Raw genomic sequence first — 20,681 nt, forward strand, 5'->3', positions numbered from 1 at the left:
GGGGGGCGGCGGGGCGCGAGCAGAGCGCGGTTGACCTGCCTTTTTCTCCTCAGCTCCGGCGTCATTTCGGCCTCTTAGTTCTTCTGAACCCTTCTCCTGAGCTGGGTAGGAAACATGAGCGGCAGCAACTTGGATGGGAACGATGAGTTTGATGAGCAGTTGCGAATGCAAGAATTGTACGGAGACGGCAAGGATGGTGACACCCAGACCGATGCCGGCGGAGAAACCGATTCTCTCGGGCAGCAGCCGACGGACACCCCTTACGAGTGGGACCTGGACAAGAAGGCTTGGTTCCCCAAGGTAGGAGAGTGCCACGGGCGCCACTACAGAGCGGGTCGCCTGGCCAGCCTCGCGGAGCGCTCCTCTTACGTTTGCTTTGCTGAGATCCTTGGTCCTAGCCCCTTTGGATAGCGACGCTTCTTTTTGTTGTGTTTGTTGGGGCACCGATGTGTAAAGGAACGTAAATCTTTAGGGTGGTGTCTTAAATGTAATTTTTAAGTCTTTTCTATGCTTTATTAATCTTGTCTGTGAAGGTCACAGTTGGTAATTACATTGATGACTGCTTTTTATTGCGAAGAGGAAAAACACCAAGAGCAAATTTAGTAGCTGTCCATTTCTGGTGGCCAACCCCACTTGTCCTAGGAACTCAGATGTTTAGCTTATGTACTATGTGCAAAATGCAGTTTCTTGATTTCTTTTTTAAAGTAGCTGTTTACATATCTTTACTAATTGAACTTTCTTTGCACCTTGCTTTACTTTCCTAGTAAATTTTGTCCCTAAGCGTATATGTTTGAACCATATAACCACAGGAATAAGACTGGAGACGCACAGAATACAGATGGAAAATATCTGTGTATATTTGTTTGGAGTACTTGGAAATTGCTAAATATTTTTATTTCAGCTTCGAAGTAAAATAAATAATGTTAAACTTGGTTCTGTAAACTTTGTGGTAAAAGTGCCCTTTTAATCTGGCTCTCATGAGCAGGAAAGGGCACACTAGTAGCACACAAATTGACTTGCAAGCCAGTGATACAAAACCTGTCTCCGTTGCGCGACTGGATGGCTGTTTTAAAAATTCTTTTGCAACTTTTCTTTCCCATTCTGTATTTGTATATATATCCCAATGCCTCCAGATTGTTAAAATTTACGATTTCACTTCTGTATCGGTAGTACTGGTTTTGAGTGCAGCTTTGGTTTCTTCAGCATTCTGAACACTTTTAACAAAGGTGTGATAATGGATTAATGTGTGACTTTATCTTTTTATGTTATTGAAGCCCATACCTCTTCAAACTTTGAGTTTTACATTTTCCCCATTCCATGCGTGCCTAATGTTGATTGGTGTGATGGTATAACTATATTTCTTTCATTTTGCAATAACACTTTTCCCCCAAAGGGGAGGAAGATAGATATGAGTTGGATTTGTCTTTAATTTGTTCTGTTAGTAAAAGATAACGTCTTAATTTGTGATAAAGTTAAAGTGAGCATTTAGTTTTACAGTTGTTAACTCCATTCTTTATATACCAAGTCAGATTTCTGTTCTGTGTGCTCTCTGCATACAGATATTTAAGTACTTATTGTACATGTATATTTGTGCATCTGTACAGTAAGAGAAAAGTGGATTTTGTGGTCAGATTATTCACTGACTGTTGGTTTTTATTGTTTTATTATCTGGTACTTCCTTTGTTGTATGTATTTGTAGCCTTAGTCAAGTAAACTGTAGAGAGGTAGTAATTTATAAATGAAACAACTAGAAAAGGTGCCAGCATCACTTAAAATGCTTTAAATCATATCTCAGACGTTTGCATTGATCATCTAAGTACTCGTGTCTTATTTTTTATCACCGCATGCACAATTTTCTATATAAGATGACTATTGCATTTATACTTTAATAACTACAACTATTATCCACAGAAACACTTCTGTTTTAAGTTGTGTAACCATGCTGTAAAAACACAATTTAAACTTCTTATGGGTGGAAATAATTTTGAATTTCTCTGTCTGGGTCTGTTGAATTGCTTGTTTAGATCACTGAAGATTTCATTGCTACGTATCAGGCCAATTATGGCTTCTCTAATGATGGCGCATCTAGTTCTACCGCAAATGTTGAAGATGTCCATGCTAGAACTGCAGAGGAACCTCCACAAGAAAAAGCCCCAGAACCCACTGATCCCAGAAAGAAGGGAGAAAAAAGAAAGGCTGAGTCAGGTAAGTGGTTCTAGCTTACAAATTTTAAGTGTATGGGTGTGCATATGTACAGTTGCTTTTCCGAGAATTATAATAGCTTTGAAGGAATAAGGTGAGTTTTTTTCTTAAAGGTAGTGTCAGAGTTATAAAGAATCAAGATAAACTGGCCATCTTTTTTCCAGATAGGGCTCTAAAACTAATTATTTGTCAAAAGATTTAAATCCTTTGAAAGCTGGGTAGTGATTTGAGTTAGTTTATCTTGGTCTTTTAAGAGTAAGAGAAAGGTCCTGGAAGTTTCAAGAAACTGCTGCTTTGTCAAGGTTCCATAATATGACTCTTATCTTTTCTTGCAAGTGTTTTATTTATTTAATTAATTTTGATTTCTAGGATGGTTTCATGTTGAAGAAGACAGAAATACAAATGTATACGTGTCTGGTATGTATAACTTTTTAAACAAGTTTAAGGTAGGAAATACTTAATTTTGAGATTTTTCATGAAGTGATTTTTAGCTTTCAGTTTCTCCAGAGTCCACTTTTTATCATTGTGTCATTTTTTGTTCAGCCATTTATATTAGTAAGGAATATGTGTGTTTACTACAGAACCAAGAACTTTAGTGTGTAACTTTGCATACCAACCTTTGGGCCTCATTAATGTAACTTACAGCAGTGAGTCCCTTCCCATTCAGTGAGGCCCTTAACAAAGCATAATTTTAATGTATATTTGAACACACAAAAATGTGAAATGTCTTCAGTTCTGTAAATGTAAAACTCTTACATACATTTAGAAAATCAACACTGCATTCACCTAAGTTATAGATTTCTAATTGATAGAATGCTAAGTAATTCACTTTCATGATCAATTATAATTTTTTAAAAATTTTTCTTAAATGACAGGTTTGCCTCCAGATATCACAGTGGATGAATTTATACAACTTATGTCCAAGTTTGGCATTATTATGAGAGATCCTCAGACAGAGGAATTTAAGGTCAAACTTTACAAAGATAATCAAGGAAATCTTAAAGGAGACGGTCTTTGCTGTTATTTGAAGGTAAGTTGTATGATCAAATAAGTTTCTTGTATCTTCGTTTTAAACTCAGGAACCAGGGCTATAATTTCTATAGATGATAACCAACACCAAGGACTACTCAAAACAGGATGTGAAGAAAACTGAAATTTCAGTTAGTACCTGTGTGTATCACATTGGTAAGATTATTTACTTGTTTTAAGAAAATATATTAACAGGTTAAAGTGTTATGTAAGTATGTGACTGGAGTGCTTCTTTTGTCTTGAAAAATTCCCACTGGAAAGATTTCTTTATTGATGTGTACAGTCAATTCAGACTACATTTTAAAAATTCAAGAAGAAAAAAAAGCCAGTGACATTTTAGTTGTCCATTGGAGTGAATTCCACCAGGGTTCAGCAAACTCCGGCTCTGTTTTGGTAAATACAGCTTTATGGAACACGGCCACACTAATTCATTTATGCATTTGTCTATGGTTGCCTTTGTGTTTCGTTGATAGGGTTGAGTGATTGCAGCACAGACCTTGTGGCCTACAAAGCCTAAAATATTTACGAACTGGCCCTTTAACAAAAGGACTTTTCTGACCCTTTTATTAGACCGTGAAGGAGACGATAGCTTATTCTTACTCCTTTAAAATATTTTTTTGAATGTGAGAAAAGAGAGAGTGATATTAAGAGACATTTGCAGAACTGCATGTAGTCATAGTACCATAAATTACACAAAGAAACCTCAGTGCCAAAGGCAGCCATCATTCCTGGAACACCTGCCACCTTAGGAGCGTGTGTTATACATTATCACAGGGTACAGAACAAATGATGACATGTACATAAGTCAAACCTGAAAATAATTACAGAGTAAAATCAAAATGGTAAAGCAAAAGTACAAACACCACAGGTGTGTTGTGAGTATACAGCATTCCAGTGGGATCAGAAGAGGGCAGGATTAAGGTGACAGCTTTTTGGGAAATAGGTTTTTGACCTGAATCTTAAACGTGATGGTAATGGGACGTGAGCATGACCATTTTAGGATGGTAGTTTTGTAATGTTCAAATGTAAGGAGATTTGAGAGTTTTATAAGTTCTTTAAGGATTATTCAAAAATCTGCTAACAGATTCTTAGGGAGTTCTGTTAGATTTTTTAAATGTTTTAAAGGAAAAAAAATAGAGTTTTGAGACCCATAGAAGTACAAGATTGTCAAAACAGTCAATTGAGTTCCAGAAAAATATAGTGAATTATTCCAGGACCCATATTTATGTGAGCAGCTGAGTTCAGTTACCCATTTTTGTTTTCTACAGGTCCTCTGATCTTTGACTCTGTTTGTATAGGGCTGATAACTGTCGTTTCTGTAAGACCCGGAATCCATACATGTATTTAATATAAAGTACAAGTCATCAAATAATTGTCTTCTACTTCTCAGTGTATTGCAGACTTAAAATTTAATGGATGAACCAAAAAATTAAAGGCTGGCTATGGTGTTCCCAGTTCCTTGAGTCATCTAGTCTTTTAAGTAAGAGTATTATAGGATTTTAAAAGAAATACACCTTAGAAGTCATGCAGATTTGCCCCCTTCATTCTGCAGATAAGAAATTGCGGCCTTAAGAGACAAAATTATCCAATAATAACAGAATTTACTGAACACCTACCATACGCTAGTCCTTATCCTTTGCATGCATTATTTCATTTAATTTTGTCAAGAACCTTGTGATGAAGGTATTAACTATTTCCATTTTACATATGATGATACTGGGGCTCAGGAAGCTTGAATAATTTACCCAGGTTCACACAGCCGGTTAGGGACAGCTGTGTCTCAGATGCAGGTTTCCTGGTTCGGATTCTAGAGTTCTTTTATCTCAAAGAGAGAAAAAGATCTCATATGTTAGTACTATATAAATATAAGAATTTAAATTATTTTATGTATAATCATCATTCATCTAAAAAACTCCTGAACTTTTATTTCGTTGTATAACTGACTATATTTTATCTTACCTTCATAAAGAGAGAATCTGTGGAACTTGCATTAAAACTTTTGGATGAAGATGAAATTAGAGGCTACAAATTACATGTTGAGGTGGCAAAGTTTCAACTGAAGGGAGAATATGATGCCTCAAAGAAGAAGAAGAAGTGCAAAGACTATAAGAAGAAGCTGTCTATGCAACAAAAGTTTGTAATTTTTTTCCCTTTTGAAAAGTTCTATATATTCTAGAGTATATTTTTGGTAATAGCCATCTAGTTTTGTTCTGTCAAATGTGCCTACATATTATTTTAAAATAATTTCATTAGATCATCTGGTACTTCTAGCAATCTATACAATAATTGGATAATTTAGCAGTAGTGGGAATTTTAATTTTCCAGGGTGTTTATTTGTAATATAATAAGGGCTTCAATGAACTAAGAGAAGCCATCTGTTTGGAAAACGTTGAACATCAAATTAAATAAGATAGTTAGGCTTATGTACCAGAACCATTAGTTTACCTTCTGTGTGGATTGAAATCACTTGTACCAGGGGCTAAATTTTTATGTACAGGTTTGTTATAGGAATTAGAAATGACAAGATTTTATAATTGTATTTACTGTAGTTGTGTGTAGTATCTACTTAATGTCATCAAATTTCTGTTACTATTCTGTTTGTTTAATATACTTTGCAATATACTAGTTTTAAGAAATTAGTCAAAATGATAAATACTTTTCTCAGAGTAAATTCTAGTGACACTTCTAACACCATGCTTAAACTAATTAAATATCATAAAAGCATTTAGTTGTGATGTCTCATCGTTTTTACAAGAGTAAGTAAAATTGCTAACCACATATTTTTTAAACAGTATCAGTAAAATTTATGATTGTAACAGAGTGAGTAGTTTTACATATTTGAGTGCAGTTTGTTTCTTATAATGATAAAGTACCTAAAAACCAATACAATTTAAAAGTATTTTTTAGCCTCAAAGTGTATCCTTCTGAACTCATAAATACTAGGAATTAGAGATTTTTCAAGGGTCTCATTGGAATGTTTGTATAATCAGACAACAGTTGCCCTGAAAAACATTAAATCTGGGGATTTCAGATACTGGGGCCATTTTGCCTCTGCCTTTTATTTTATTTTATTTTATTTTATTTATTTGAGGCAAGAGTCTGGCTCTGTCACACAGGCTGGAGTGCAGTGGTGCAATGTTGGCTCACTGCAACCTACAGCTCTGGGGTTCAAGCTATACTCATGCCCCAGTCTTCCCAGTAGCTGGGATGACAGACGTGCACCACCACCCCTGGCTAGAGACGGGGTTTCACCATGTTGGCCAGGCTGGTCTTGAACTCCTGACCTCAAGTGATCCACCCGCCTCAGCCCCCCGAAGTGCTGGGATTATAGGTGTGAGCCACCGCACATGGCCCCCTGCCCATTATTTTTATTTCAGAAAGTTTTCGGACTGGAGCTGTGACTGAAATACAGTTTGTTGTTGTAAAATCCAGTCATTATTAAATATTCAATAAAGTACTGTGTGAACAACTCATTGTTTTCTCTCTCCAAGTCTGAAGCAAAATTTACAGTTTGTTGTTACTGCTTCATTGCCTCAGGCAGTTGGATTGGAGACCTGAGAGGCGAGCCGGACCATCCCGGATGCGCCATGAGCGAGTTGTCATCATCAAGAATATGTTTCATCCTATGGATTTTGAGGTAGGAAGTGATGTGCTTATTGATATAAATGCTGATAGGCTTTCTTTCTCTCAAGGGAGTCTGGAGCTTGCTTTGCCCCATCTTTGTTATGTCACCTCCTACCCGTTTGTGCAGTGAGTAGTAAAGGAAGATGGAGCCAAGAAGCTACTTAAGTCTTTTGATTTCCCTTCCCTTTGTTTAGCCCAGTATTGTTTTAAAGTATATCTCAGATAAGACTGTTTAATAACCATACTGCACCCCAAACAGCAGCTACTTGGTATGAGAAACCATTGAAACATATCATCATTAAAAGATTTATGGGAACTGCTTGTGGATTTTGAGTGTAGGCCAACAAGTATGGGCTGATTTTGGTGGGGAGTACCAGCTTCACAATTGTAGATGCAAACTTCAGCTTGGTACTAAAAGTTACAATGCTTAATGTCCGTGGAAAAGTCCAAGAACAGCAAGTAAAAGTGAATAAGTACATCTGTTATATATCAACTTTTTAAAATGATTTAAAAAAAAATAAAGTGAATGGAACTGTCCTTCCTCCCCTCAAAAAAGTGAATAAAGAAGGAGCAAAGAACAAGGAGTTCTAAGGAATATTGTCATCAAAGTACCTTGTGTTACATTCTGCCTCTGTTCTTATCTCTGTCTACTGGGGTAGACTGATTTTATTGTTAGTGGAGAAACAACTCTTTATTCTCTTCCTGGTTCTGAAATTAGTGATAGCAAGTTATACAGAAAGCAGATTATACAGAGAAAAATGTTCATAATGTAAACTTCCAGGTTTATAAATGATCTAGTTGTCATCAGTGCCCATTCCTGACCCTTTTGTGCATTTAAACAGTCAAAATGATAATATAATTGTAGCTCCCTTAGCGAGGGCCCCACAATGGACAGTTCAGCTCTATCTCAGTGAATAGTGTTGTGATTACTGTGTACCAATGGAGTTTGGGCATCTTTTGAGGTCATTGGAAAGATACGTGTGGTTTATTTATGAGATTGATTGATGTCTCTTCTGACCAGAAATCTGGAAGAATTTTGAAATATAACAGTTTACAGTTTTACAGTTGCAGTGATAATGAAATATGGTTTAAAAACACATGCACGCCAGTTGCATTTTGAAATACTGTTTTTGCCAGCAATAACTTTAAAATAAACACATAGAATTACAAAACTATTAGCTGGGCTTGGTGGCGCATGCCTGTAATCCCAGCTACTCAGAAGGCTGATTCAGGAGAATCGCTTGAACCTGGTAGGCGGAGGTTACGGTAAGATCGCGCCACTGCACTCCAGTCTGGGCAACAGAGCGAGACTCCATCTCAAAAAAAAAGAACCAAAAACAGAACAAAACAAAACCAGATCATAGTCATTAAAGCAGCGTATAAAATAAATGCATAGATTGATCACAATAGTCTGCTAAATACAACTCCGGGATTTCCTATTGTTTATTACATTTTATCCCCCTGCTAAATAAGTGATTTGTTGAACAGAAAATCAAACACCGCATGTTCTCACTCATCGGTGGGAATTGAACAATGAGAACACTTGGACACAGGAAGGGGAACATCACACACCGGGGCCTGTTGTGGGGTGGGGAGAAGGGGGAGGGATAACATTAGGAGATATACCTAATGTAACTGACGAGTTAATGGGTGCAGCACAGCAACGTGGCACATGTATACATATGTAACAAACCTGCACGTTGTGCACATGTACGCTAGAACATAAAGCATAATAATAATAAAAAAAATAAGTGATTATTAGGTGACATATTTATTTCTGTGACTTGAGGTCTTTGATTCACACATTTCATACTCCTGCCACTCAAGTGTGAATGTAAATGCAAACCTAATTCAAAGTATCTGGAACCTCTGCAAGTAGAAATCTGTGTGTAATTTTATCTATTCTTGTTTCTGCCTCCTGCCTTCCTCATTGAAATACCTTATTTGAGTCTAAGGATCACCCCAGGCAGACTTAGCTTTACCTAGCTTAACAAATATTCTTTCCCCAAGACCACATTTACTCTACCTTGACCCCTATATATTCCGTTCAGTGAATATTCTTAAAGATAGAAGTTTCATGCTTGCAAATTCCTGATTTTTTTTTAATCCTCTTGGTTTAGTATAAACATTACTTTGGAGTTACAGAGCCTTTATACTACCCTATTTTGTTGCCTTCATGGCATTTATTATTATCTGAAGTAATTTTGACTCGTCTACTAGAATGTGAGCTCCATGACACCCAGTATTTTGTCTACCTTATTTGCTGCTGTATTCTAAGTACGTAGAATTGTGTCTGGCACACACTTGGCCCTTAATATTTATGTGATGAAGAATTGAAAGAATTACTAAATGAAACCCTTGTTATTTACAAGCCAGAGTCTTTTCATTCATCCGGTGGATCGGTGGATGAAACATTTTTTCTTCAGCATCTTTGCAAATGAAGGCAAATTTTCTTTTTAGATGCTTATGCCACAAAGGATGGTAGGACATTGTTTTGGCAGTGGTGGAATTAGTTCACAAAGAAATGCTTGGTGATGCTATCCTTGTTTGCCCACCTTCCTGGTCTCACATGGTCCAACTAGCTTGCTGAAAGCCTATCAGCAAGAAGAGTGACAAATAATCTTGCTTTTGTTCACTGTCTCTGAGCACCTGAACCTCAGTGTAGACCTGTGCTGTCAGATATGGTAGCCTTGTGTGGTTAAATGTAAATTAATTAAAATGAAATAAAATTCAGCTCATCACTTGTACTAGGCACATGTAGCTAGTAGCTACCATGTTGGATAATGCAGATATACAACATTTTCATCATCACAGAACCTTCTATTGGACAATACTGGTATAGACATCATATAACTTTTGACAGAAGTGTCCAACAGGAAAACCTGCTTTTATTGCATGTTTTGGGGGGGTGTTTGATTTGACTGAAGACTCCATATGAGCCTAAAGAACACACAGCAGCGTTGAGCTTTTTACTGGAAAACAAAACCTGAATTGTCAGGTTATCCTGAGGTATCTGAAAGGAGTCAGATTTTGGGTGGAGGGGTATATTTTGATTCCAAACAGTTAGAAGCAACATACCTAAGAATACTGTCTGATATCAGGGTAAATATTGAAGGCTAGCTAACATTTTTAATGTAACTTCAGAGGGTCTTCAGTATTTAATTCAAATCCTTATTTTAAAATGCATTGCCTAGCAAATTTGAATACCAAGACATGAAGAGTCAAAACTCAGATGCATTAGCCGGGCGTGGTAGCACACACCTGTAATCCCAGCTACTCGGGAGGCTGAGGCACGAGGATCACTTGAATTTGGGAGGCAGAGGCTGCAGTGAGCCAAGATCGCGCCACTGCCCTCCAGCCTGGACGACAGAGTAAGACTCTGTCTTCAAATAAAAAAAAGAAAAAGCAAAGCAGTGAGACATTGGTATAGAAATAAAAGTGATGCCTACCCCCACCACGGAATCACACTTCAATTTAAAAGTTGTTAAACATGTTGAAACAGTTTTTTTTAAATGTAATACTGATTTTCCTTGGTGAATAAAAGAGAGGTATTAGAAACAGTTTATCAAATTCTTAAAAAGATTTTCTTGAATATTGGCTTTGTACAAAAGTCTGTGCTATTTTCTGTGAGGTATCTGAAACTCAATAAAACAAAGTTCCTGCCTTCTGAAAGCACTCACTCTAATAGGAGCTAACCACACACACACACACACACACACACACACACACACACACCAAAAGCCATAACTTTTAGTCTCTACTCCTATTCTTCTCAGGTCTGATAATTTTGTATAAAGCAAATTGGCTGCTTCTCCAAAGCTGGGAATTATAAGTGGGGAAATCCAGAGTTCTGCCAACTGTAGTTTTAGAAGCCTCAGATTTATGCAAATGAGTACGATTTTATATTTTTTATTTTAAATCAGATTTCAGTAACTCCCTGCCAGCTTATTTTTGCTTTTTGAAGAACCTTATGGGAGGAAAGCCACAATTCTCTATAGTTCCTCTAGCTGATGAGAAAAATGAAAGCATGTAAGAAAGATAGATGCACTTAAATGTTTCCTAGAAAGTATAAGTCACCTTCAATAGAAATTTATAGATAGGATATTTTCATTTATATTTGTATGTAGTTGAAATTCAAGCTGATAATGTAGCTTTTCTTGAGCCCTTTTTGTGCCTTGGTGCTATGAGAGAGAGTTGGTAATTCCCAGAGGAAATCTTAAATCATTTTGTTGTTGTAGGGAGATTTCCACCTGAACTCTAGGCTACTAGAAACAGCAGTACTTGAATGTTCTTAATAGGGTCATAGTTGCAAGAAAGCAACAGCTAAGAATGTATTTTATTGCATGCTTCATAGCAGCTCCTTATTTGTAGTTCTGTTACAGTGCGGTAGGAGGCAAGACAAACAGTAATCCTTATAGTCTTTACTCTGTGAGTTAAAATAGCATCTTGGAAGCACAAAAATCAATCTTAGGACACTTAGTCAATAAAAGGGATATATTACTCTCTCTCTCCATTACAACATTTCTGTAAATAGGAATGTATCCAAAACACAAAGCAAAGGGCTCTCATCAGCGTGATGTTGATGCCCATGCAGAACATAGGAATTAGCAGTCTGACTGAATATGCGCCACAGGACTTCCGCCTTCTTCTCCTGCTCTGCCACTGTAGGCCCCTTCTGCTGCCCGCCATACTTGTCCATTTCCTTTGTTTAAAGCAGGGCAAACCTATAGGAGTAGCAGTGGATTGAGTATTTTTGATTTTGAGTTTTTAAAAAATTTTATAGACTGAAAAAAACAGCTCACCTTAAGCGAAACCTTTTTGTGTCTGTTGATTTATCAGAACAAGAAATTGGATTCTCAGGATTTATAGTTAAAGAAGGGAGCACACCCATTTTCATCATGCGTATTTTTCAGGATGATCCGTTGGTGCTGAATGAGATCAGAGAAGACCTTCGAGTAGAGTGTTCGAAGTTTGGACAAATTAGGAAGCTCCTTCTCTTTGATGTAAGTTCATAGCTTGGACATACGGATCCTGAAGCAGTCATTCCTCCACCTTATAAGTTCTTCCCAGATGTTAGTATACCCCTGGATTTTAGATTAATGTTTTTATAGAGTAGTCTACTATCTTGTGATAGTCATCTATTAGCAATAATGAGATGAACATGGATTACAAGCCAAGGATTTGATGGATTTGATATGCCTTGCTTATTTTCTGTCATCATTACCCTAGAGTACATGATCAGGTGAAAGAAGGTACAAGAACAATGTTTGAGATCTCTGGTTCCCTATTAGTCACATTTTCTCCTCTTTGTGAATTGTTCTCATCCTCCATATTTGGAACAATCAGGGAAAATATTCTCCTGTGTATTTCCTCTTCTCACCCTCTTTTTACTTCCAAAATTGACACCCAGTAACTAAGAGTCACCATTTATTGCTTGTGTATTACAAACTACTTTACATGTTATCTCACTTAATTCTCAAAACCCTTTGAGGCAGGTTAGCACTATTATACCCATTTTACAGATGGGGAAGCTAACACTTTAGAAATTGAGCACCTGGCCCAAGGTTGTTCATCTGGTAACTGACAGAGCCAGTATTTAATCCCAGGGCAATGTGACTTCAGAGTTTACACTCTTAACAATTATACTATCCTGCTTTTCATTAGACAGGGATGTCAGCAGAAACATTTCCAAGGACATTGTGCTTGGTTCTTGCTAGGTAAGATTAAGGTAAAGAAGCAGATGACTGCATGTGACTGGCTGGGATAAAAGGAAAGAAAGACTTCATACATAAAGTCTTTTACTTCAGAGTATCAGAGAGAACACTACTACTTACCTACTTCGTGAAATGTATGTGTTTTATTTTTAATCTTACCGTTCATTCCTGTTTTTTCTTTCTTTCTAGAGGCACCCAGATGGTGTGGCCTCTGTGTCCTTTCGGGATCCAGAGGAAGCTGATTATTGTATTCAGACTCTGGATGGAAGATGGTTTGGTGGCCGTCAAATCACTGCCCAAGCATGGGATGGGACTACAGATTATCAGGTAAATTCTGCAACTTGTCAAGGGCACACACATTGTTTCATTACCAACAAATACTGATCCTTCAGATCTAAATTTTGGGTTTGGTTTAACCTATTTAATGTAACAATGCTTCTTTTCTTTTTATTTATTTATATGTTTTAATTTTTTACTCTTCCTCTTTATTATTTACAATGCTTCTTTTAAATAATATTTTGCATTCAGAAGATAGAGAACTATTTGAGTTTTTCAGTTTATAAGTCTGAAAGTTTGAGGCTTGTTCAGAATAGTGATAAGAAAAGAACACATTCAACCAAATGTTACTCTTCCTTTGTATGCTGTAAAGTATGGACAGAGCTCAAATATTAACTTTTTAAGAGATGAGACATTTCTGCAGTACTGTGATATTTGGCCTTTATTCAAGTGATCTTCTTTAAGGTCAACTCTAGTAAATCAAGATGTAAAGTTTTGAAAACTGAAGACAGGGAATTGCTTTCCTAAGAAGAGATGCTTTATAAAATTAAGGTTGTTTCATCAATATTAGATATGTTCAGAAAAGTAACCTTTTGCCTAAAACTTATTTTAATGGCAGTCTCCATTTATCCACAGGTGGAGGAAACCTCAAGAGAAAGGGAGGAAAGGCTGAGAGGATGGGAGGCTTTCCTCAATGCTCCTGAGGCCAACAGAGGCCTTAGGCGTTCAGATTCTGTCTCTGCTTCCGAAAGGGCAGGGCCTTCTAGAGCAAGGCATTTTTCAGAGCACCCCAGCACATCTAAAATGAATGCTCAAGAAACTGCAACTGGAATGGCGTTTGAAGAACCTATAGATGAGAAGAAGTTTGAAAAGACAGAAGATGGGGGAGAATTTGAAGAAGGTGCTTTTGAAAACAATGCTAAAGAAAGTAGCCCCGAAAAAGAGGCCGAAGAAGGCTTCCCTGCAAAAGAATCTGAAGAGGGCTGCCCCAAAAGAGGGTTTGAAGGTGGTTGCCCCCAAAAAGAGTCTGAAGAAGGCAATCTCATAAGAGGATCTGAAGAGGGTAGTCCTAAAAAAGAGTCTAAAAAGAAGGCACTCAAAAATGATTGTGAAGAGAATGGCCTCGCAAAGGAATCTGAAGATGACCCCAACGAGGAGTCTGAAGAGGAGGCTGGCCCCACAAAAGAGTCCGAAGAAGATGACTCAGAGAAAGAGTCTGACGAAGACTGCTCTGAAAAACAGTCTGAAGATGGCTCCGAAAGAGAATTTGAAGAAAATGGTCTCGAGAAAGATTTGGATGAGGAAGGCTCTGAAAAAGAGCTTCATGAAAATGTTCTTGACAAAGAGTTAGAGGAAAATGACTCCGAAAACTCCGAATTTGAAGATGACGGCTCTGAAAAAGTGTTAGATGAGGAAGGCTCTGAGAGAGAGTTTGACGAAGATTCAGATGAAAAGGAAGAAGAGGAGGATACATATGAAAAAGTTTTTGATGATGAGTCCGATGAGAAAGAAGATGAAGAATATGCAGATGAAAAGGGGCTTGAAGCTGCTGGTAAAAAGGAGGAAGAAGGTGATGCAGATGAAAAGCTGTTTGAAGAGTCAGACGAAAAGGAAGATGAAGATGCAGATGGAAAGGAAGTTGAAGATGCTGATGAAAAGTTGTTCGAAGATGATGATTCCAATGAGAAGTTGTTTGATGAGGAGGAAGATTCCAATGAGAAGTTGTTTGATGATTCTGATGAGAGGGGGACTTTGGGTGGTTTTGGGAGTGTTGAAGAAGGGCCCCTATCCACTGGCAGCAGCTTTATTCTCAGTAGCGACGATGATGATGATATTTAATCCCTTAAACTTGCTTTTTAGGGAGAGTCCTCCATCTACATTTGCCTGTGCTTCAGGGTAATTACTAGTAGTGTTACATGAACATGTGCATAGTGGTAGGATACCATCAGATTAAAGCATTGAAGTTTTTCATTGTTACCTGTACCTAATGGTTTTAAATATATGTTAATTGATTGTTTAGTTAAAATGTCATAGTTACAATGCAAGTAAACTGGATACTTGTTCTTTTGTCAGATTTGTTAAATGCATGCAGAATAATATTTTTAAAGGCATTGATTGAAGTTTGTGATATTCATCAATAAAAGTAAGTTGATAATATGCAGAAACTGAAAATTGGACTTGAGGTAAATTGCATTGTAAATTCTTGATACTGCTTTATTTATACTGACGGTTGGCTTTTCTGAGGACTTGAAGAATCCCTTTGGAGTCTCCTTGCTTCCCGCTGGTAGTAGCACCTATGTCTCCATTTCCTCTCTATAAACCAGAACATGTTCCTAAACTCAGAAAACAACCCTCTGGATTTGCTTTTCCTGCCCAGCCCTTGCAAATTAACTCTTGTTTGTTGTCTACCCTCTTTCCATTAAAATTGACTCTCAGATGTGCAAAAGTGAATTTCCTGCGGTATGGGCCCCTTTAGAAGTTAATTCAAGTTAGAGGACCTCTTCCCAGAAAAAAATGTACACACTACAGTACACAATGTGTGTCCAGTTTGGGGAGGTTCATGGATGCCCTGAAGTTGAAGAACTTAATGCATGCTTCAGTTGTTCGTTTTTTTTAGAATCTTAGTGCCTAGCACTGTGCAAAGTTGTGTAGTCCCAATAAAATTGTGGGTCTTTCTTTATTATGCTTTCCAAATTCAGTATTGATGAATTTACTTCTGATGTAGCATTAAGAAGCTGTTCTCAGAAATTAGAAGCATTAAAATAAACTGCATTGGTGCTCTTTCATTACAGTATCTGTAAGTGTAACCCTCTAGATAGAGAAGAGTTCCTATACTTCAAGTCTGTTTTTATTTTGAGAATTTTTTAGATGATGTCTGGGATTTTGTAAAATCTTCAGGATTTTCACCAGGAATAAGTCAGTAAATGAGGTGAAGAAAGTTAAGTATAGAAAAATTGCAAACCAAAATAGTATTTCCTTTAAAGATAAGCTAGAAGCATTTAAACTTGAATTTGTTGGAAAATTGGTTTTCTAAATGAAAGGAAAAGAATGCTTTACCTTCCATATATAGTGGTTAGGACGGATTACCCTACAACATAAATTAGCTCTGAGACCATTAGGAGAATTTATTTCATTCTTTACGTTAAAATTCATAATTTTGGAAATCCAGAATCTCTCAAAAGAATATACTATCCATCTAGTCTGTTTTTTTAGATACTCCCTGCCACAATTTTGGGATGGGAAATACATTAAAAATAGAGTAAACTTTCACTATTTGGTGGGTTTTGTCTAAAGTCATTGCCACCCCTGGCAGGTTAACCATCTTCTGTGTGAACTCAAGTGTGTGTGTGTGTTCGCAAGTGTGTGTTAATGGATTTCAGTTATGCGATACTGTCCCGAATATTTTGACTTCAATTTGGTTGATACCACATACTCAGGTTCTTTTCATATAAACACACTGGAAGTGAAAATCACAAACACATGTAAAATGGTAAATTTATGTGATATAAACAACAGAAATTAGAGTCATAAAGCACACATAGCTACCTGTTTACTAAGTAATCAGATTGTATTAGTCCTGAAAGCTGAATTTAATGTGAGGCAAGAATACATCCTATTATCAAAAGAAAAATGGGAGCGGGGTGGGTTTTAAGCCCAGCAAACGCCCCACAATCACCTGACAACTATTAAGTTTAATGCTCCTTACAGCTGTAATTTACACAAACTATTGGTACATTCTGTCCTAAATGCATAAACCAGAAGTGGCTTCAGGCATAACTTTGAATGACTTGAATGCCCTGCTGTCTGAGTCCACAAGTACCTTCTACAAGAACAAACATGAAACCTCATGTTAGAAAAAAAGTATTTCTGATCTTTGCAATATTAATGAAATACTGAAATTATTACTGCTTTCTATAAAAGAAATGTAATAAGGGCAAAATTGGAGTAACTCAAGTACTTCCTTCTCAAGTAGTAATAGCTCTGGGCTCTGTGAAGCCCTGAGGAGCCAAATCCAGTTCATTTGGAAGCCACTACTTCTTCCTTTTCAGAGTATAATCTATTTTCTTGACGTAAATTATTTGGTCATTTCTGAGGCTTGGCAAGAAGGTAGGGATTAGCTAATATTCTGATTATGCCTTTCTCAATCATGTGAGTGATTTTTTTGAAAAGTAAACCAAGTATTTGTATGTAATACAGAGAAGTGCTCTTAATTAGTTTGAACAAAGCCACGGCCTGGAGAACAGTAGAAGGCTTATAAATTTGCCCTTTGTGAATATTTGTCAATTTTCTTACAGATTTTTCCTTATTGAGTCTCTTTCAGATACAAGCTGTATGCCTTTCTTTGGATGGTAACTTCATTTAAAATGAGTTTGCTCAGATGATTTTTGCCTCTTACCACACCTCATTTACATGATGGGCTTTGTGTATATCTTCCTAGTACTTCCCTGATGGAAGAAACACATGTTAAAATTATTCCCTTCTAAAATCACAAATTGCTACTGCAGATAGCCTGAATTCGTGGATGCCAGTTATTACAGGGGACGATTGCTTGAGAAAAAGACTTCATAGTATAAAGTTGACTTTTAGCTATTCAGAGCCCCACAGGTCTGTTTTACTTTCCATTTGAAACCAAGAAGATACTGCTCTCATGGTATGCCAGATGTGTTACACTCAAATATCACAAACAGGTTGGCTTATAAACATATTTGAGTTATCTATGAAACTTCAAGGCTGTGCTATTAAGATGCACTGGTCGTCCCAGGCTAAAGAAAGAAAGCTAGGCCAGCAGTGGAGCACAAAGGTGGCTTTTTTTGCTTCCAGTGTTCTACTTTTTGCACCACTTCTTAATGTTAAATAGTAGTGATAGTATTAGAAGAGTCAAGCTCTAAGAATAAAAGACCTTTTGATTTGCCTTTTTCCAGGTTTATAATAGAAATTAGGCTTAAATAATGATAAACCTGCAACATCTTCATGTAAACATTTCTAGACTCAACTATGTGTCTGACTTTACAGTTTGAAAATGTGATTATCTTGACCCCTTCTTTCTTTTTTCGTATTTTTATAATACCTTTTAAGTAAACAGCATAAACTTTGCTTTTTAGGCGATTCTTAAGAAATTAGAGAATAGGTTAATAAAAATGTGTACAGCACTTGGATGCTTTTAATGTCACATTTCACTGGGAATATATTTATTATCATATTGAAATACTAGTAGTGTTAGGCTACAGATTTAGCATATTTACACTTACTATAGAATCTATTTAATGTGGTTCAATTAGCAAGTTATGTATTTGGCTAGTATGTACCCAATAATATGCTAGATGAAATGGGGCAGTGAAGAAGAAAGACAGCATTAGACATGGGCCCTCCTCAACTGGCAGTTGTAATGTCTAGATTGAGACAAGACAGCCCCCCCCCCAAAAAAAAACCCAAAAAACAAAAGCCATCAACCCAGCAATAGTGCTTCTAGAGCCTAGAACAGTGCCTGGCACATAGTAGAGGCTCCATAAATATTTGTTCAATGAATTAATTTATCCCATGGATAGACTTACACACTCATTCATTTGACGAGGTTCATTTATGTCACTACCACCTTGTCATTATTGTTGATTTCAATATCAAGGTAGTTGATTCTATTCTTCCACTAGTCTTTCCACCTCAGCAGCCCAACTCTTCAAACCAGAAATCTAGGAATCATCTTTGATTTTTTCTCTCTTTCACCTCCCCCACCCCACATTGATTTCCTGTTGGCTCAAACTCCAAATATATCCCAAATCTGAATACTTCCCATCTCTACTCCCACCACATTAGTACGAACCACCATTATCTCTCACCTGCTTGCCTAAAAAAGCCTCCAAGATGGACTCCCCATTTATATTCTTGTCCTCTTCCAAATAATTTATACAACAGCCACGGAGATTTAAAAAAAATCACTGCCCCAAATGCCCTGATGTCTTTCTATCACAACGCTTTAATAGTACTTGAAATCCAAACTCCCTCCTATGGCCTTGCAACAAGGCCCTGAATGATTTTGGCCCTGCCTGCCTCTCCAGACTCATCTCAAAACTTTGCCTAGTCCACTACTCTTCAGTCACACGGGCATTATTTCAGTCTCTCATGCCTACCTCAGGACCTTTGCACATACCTCCACCTGGGATGCTCTTTTCCCAGCCAAGCTGGGTCTTTCTCATCTTTCAGACTGCTGAATTATTACTTATTTAGAAATCCTCACTGTGGTAACCCATCACTCCTCCCCACCCAAATCTCCCTTGATGCTATTACTGATGAACCTTCTCAGAGCAATTATTACACTCTCAGATTACCTTGTTTGTTTACTTGTCTTCCTCTTGCTCCTCCTTCCACCACCCTAGCGGCATGCCAGTTCAAATAGCAGGGCTTTGTCCCAGTCTCTGCTGTAACTCCAGTGCCTGGAATAGTGACTGGCACATAATCGACAACCATTTTTTTTTTAAAGGTTGAGAATAATCATGAATGTGTTGTATTCTTTTAGGGGCTCCATGTTTTTAGAATAATGTGAAGAACTTGGAGTAGGTTAAGGAAAAGGGAACATTCACAGTTATTTCTAACATAAAATCAATGAGATAAGATTTTGAAAACACAAGGCTCACAAGTAGAGTTAGTCACTGAGGACAAAAAATTCTATTATTAAAGACTTTTTCTTCATAGGGAACTGGATTTGAATAATAGCAAAATGTCTTGGCAAGATGTATTAAGCTTTTGGATAGCTAATCACTAGGGCTTCTCAGTGGGAAGCTTATGGAGTTCCTCATATCTCTTACTAGATGTAAAAATGTCTTTCTTAAATGAACTATGTGAAATTTCTTTTGGAAAACCCCTTGGTTTGATTTCTAAAATGATTTGATTCTCTGATTTCCCTACAGTCTTCTTCCCTGCCATCTTACTCTCTCTATCTGCTCTGTAGACAACAAGAAATTTTACCAAAATCATGTTATTTACAAACTTGTTTAGATCCCTTACAGCCTGACATTTATTATCTCTAATCATTAGAAAAGTATCTACATGTTTGATTAAAATGAAGAAATAGGAGCTCAATTCAAATGCAAGTGTTTTATTACTGCAGGAGAGTAGAGAGTTGGGTCAATTGGCAATAAGACTATATTTCACTTATTTATTTACCAATATTTCTGTGACAAACTTGGTGTTCACAACACCAAGGTACTGAGCTTCATTCTCCATTCCACTTGGTATTGAAATCACCAAGAATGATGACAAGAACAATGGTGAAGTCAACAAGCCACTTCCAGCGAATGACTGGGAGTGCGCATGAATATCCGTGGAGTACAAGAACAGGCCTGCAAATCTTAGAACTGTAGCCTGTTTATATCTGAGTTCTTGGGAGTTTGTTTATGAAACTTTCAGAAGTGCTAGTTAGACTGTTCATTGATACAATGAATGCAGGCTGTGAGCCAGGCATTGTTCTAGGTCTGGGCATACAAGAATCAATAAGGGGGAATTGAGAAAAGATAGACAATAGGCATATATTTTTTAAAAGATAAATTCAGATGGTAAATGCTGGGAACAAATTCAATCAGAATGATGCACTAGAGACAGCTTGGGGGGAGAAAATTCTTAAGCTGGGGAGATAGAGTGAAGGTTGCTGAGGAGGTGACATTTAAGTTAATACCCAAATGATGAGAAAGAACTTGCCTGGTGAAGAGCTGGGGGGAAATGATCCTAGGCAGAGAAAGCAAATGAAAAGACCCCGAGGCAGGAAGGAGCTTGGTGTGTCCAAGATCCAAAACAGGCCAGTGTGGCTGCAGCAGAGTGAGTGATGGATAGAGTGGTGGAAGATGA

At 37.2% G+C, this 20,681-nt stretch overlaps 1 protein-coding gene across 1 annotated transcript; it reads left to right on the forward strand.

Annotated features, from left to right (window-relative positions):
• Window positions 1–15,017, forward strand: HTATSF1 (HIV-1 Tat specific factor 1). Its single transcript, XM_011948786.1, has 9 exons — window positions 1–300; window positions 2,025–2,205; window positions 2,572–2,619; window positions 3,078–3,232; window positions 5,201–5,364; window positions 6,769–6,868; window positions 11,769–11,858; window positions 12,759–12,896; window positions 13,482–15,017. Exons 1-9 carry the CDS (start codon window positions 115–117, stop codon window positions 14,682–14,684), a joined length of 2,265 nt encoding a protein of 754 aa, XP_011804176.1. The 5' UTR covers window positions 1–114; the 3' UTR covers window positions 14,685–15,017.
• Window positions 15,018–20,681: the final 5,664 nt, after the last annotated feature.

The sequence above is a fragment of the Colobus angolensis genome, unplaced genomic scaffold (assembly GCF_000951035.1).
Source record: "Colobus angolensis palliatus isolate OR3802 unplaced genomic scaffold, Cang.pa_1.0 Scaffold283, whole genome shotgun sequence".
Taxonomy (NCBI): Eukaryota; Metazoa; Chordata; class Mammalia; order Primates; family Cercopithecidae; genus Colobus; species Colobus angolensis.

Coding starts and splice junctions, on each gene's coding strand:
- HTATSF1 (XM_011948786.1), top strand. CDS start 115: ATGAGCGGCAGCAACTTGGATGGGAACGATGAGTTTGATGAGCAGTTG. Junction 2,206..2,571: donor AAAAAGAAAGGCTGAGTCAG/GTAAGTGGTTCT, acceptor TTTGATTTCTAG/GATGGTTTCATGTTGAAGAA. Junction 2,620..3,077: donor TACAAATGTATACGTGTCTG/GTATGTATAACT, acceptor CTTAAATGACAG/GTTTGCCTCCAGATATCACA.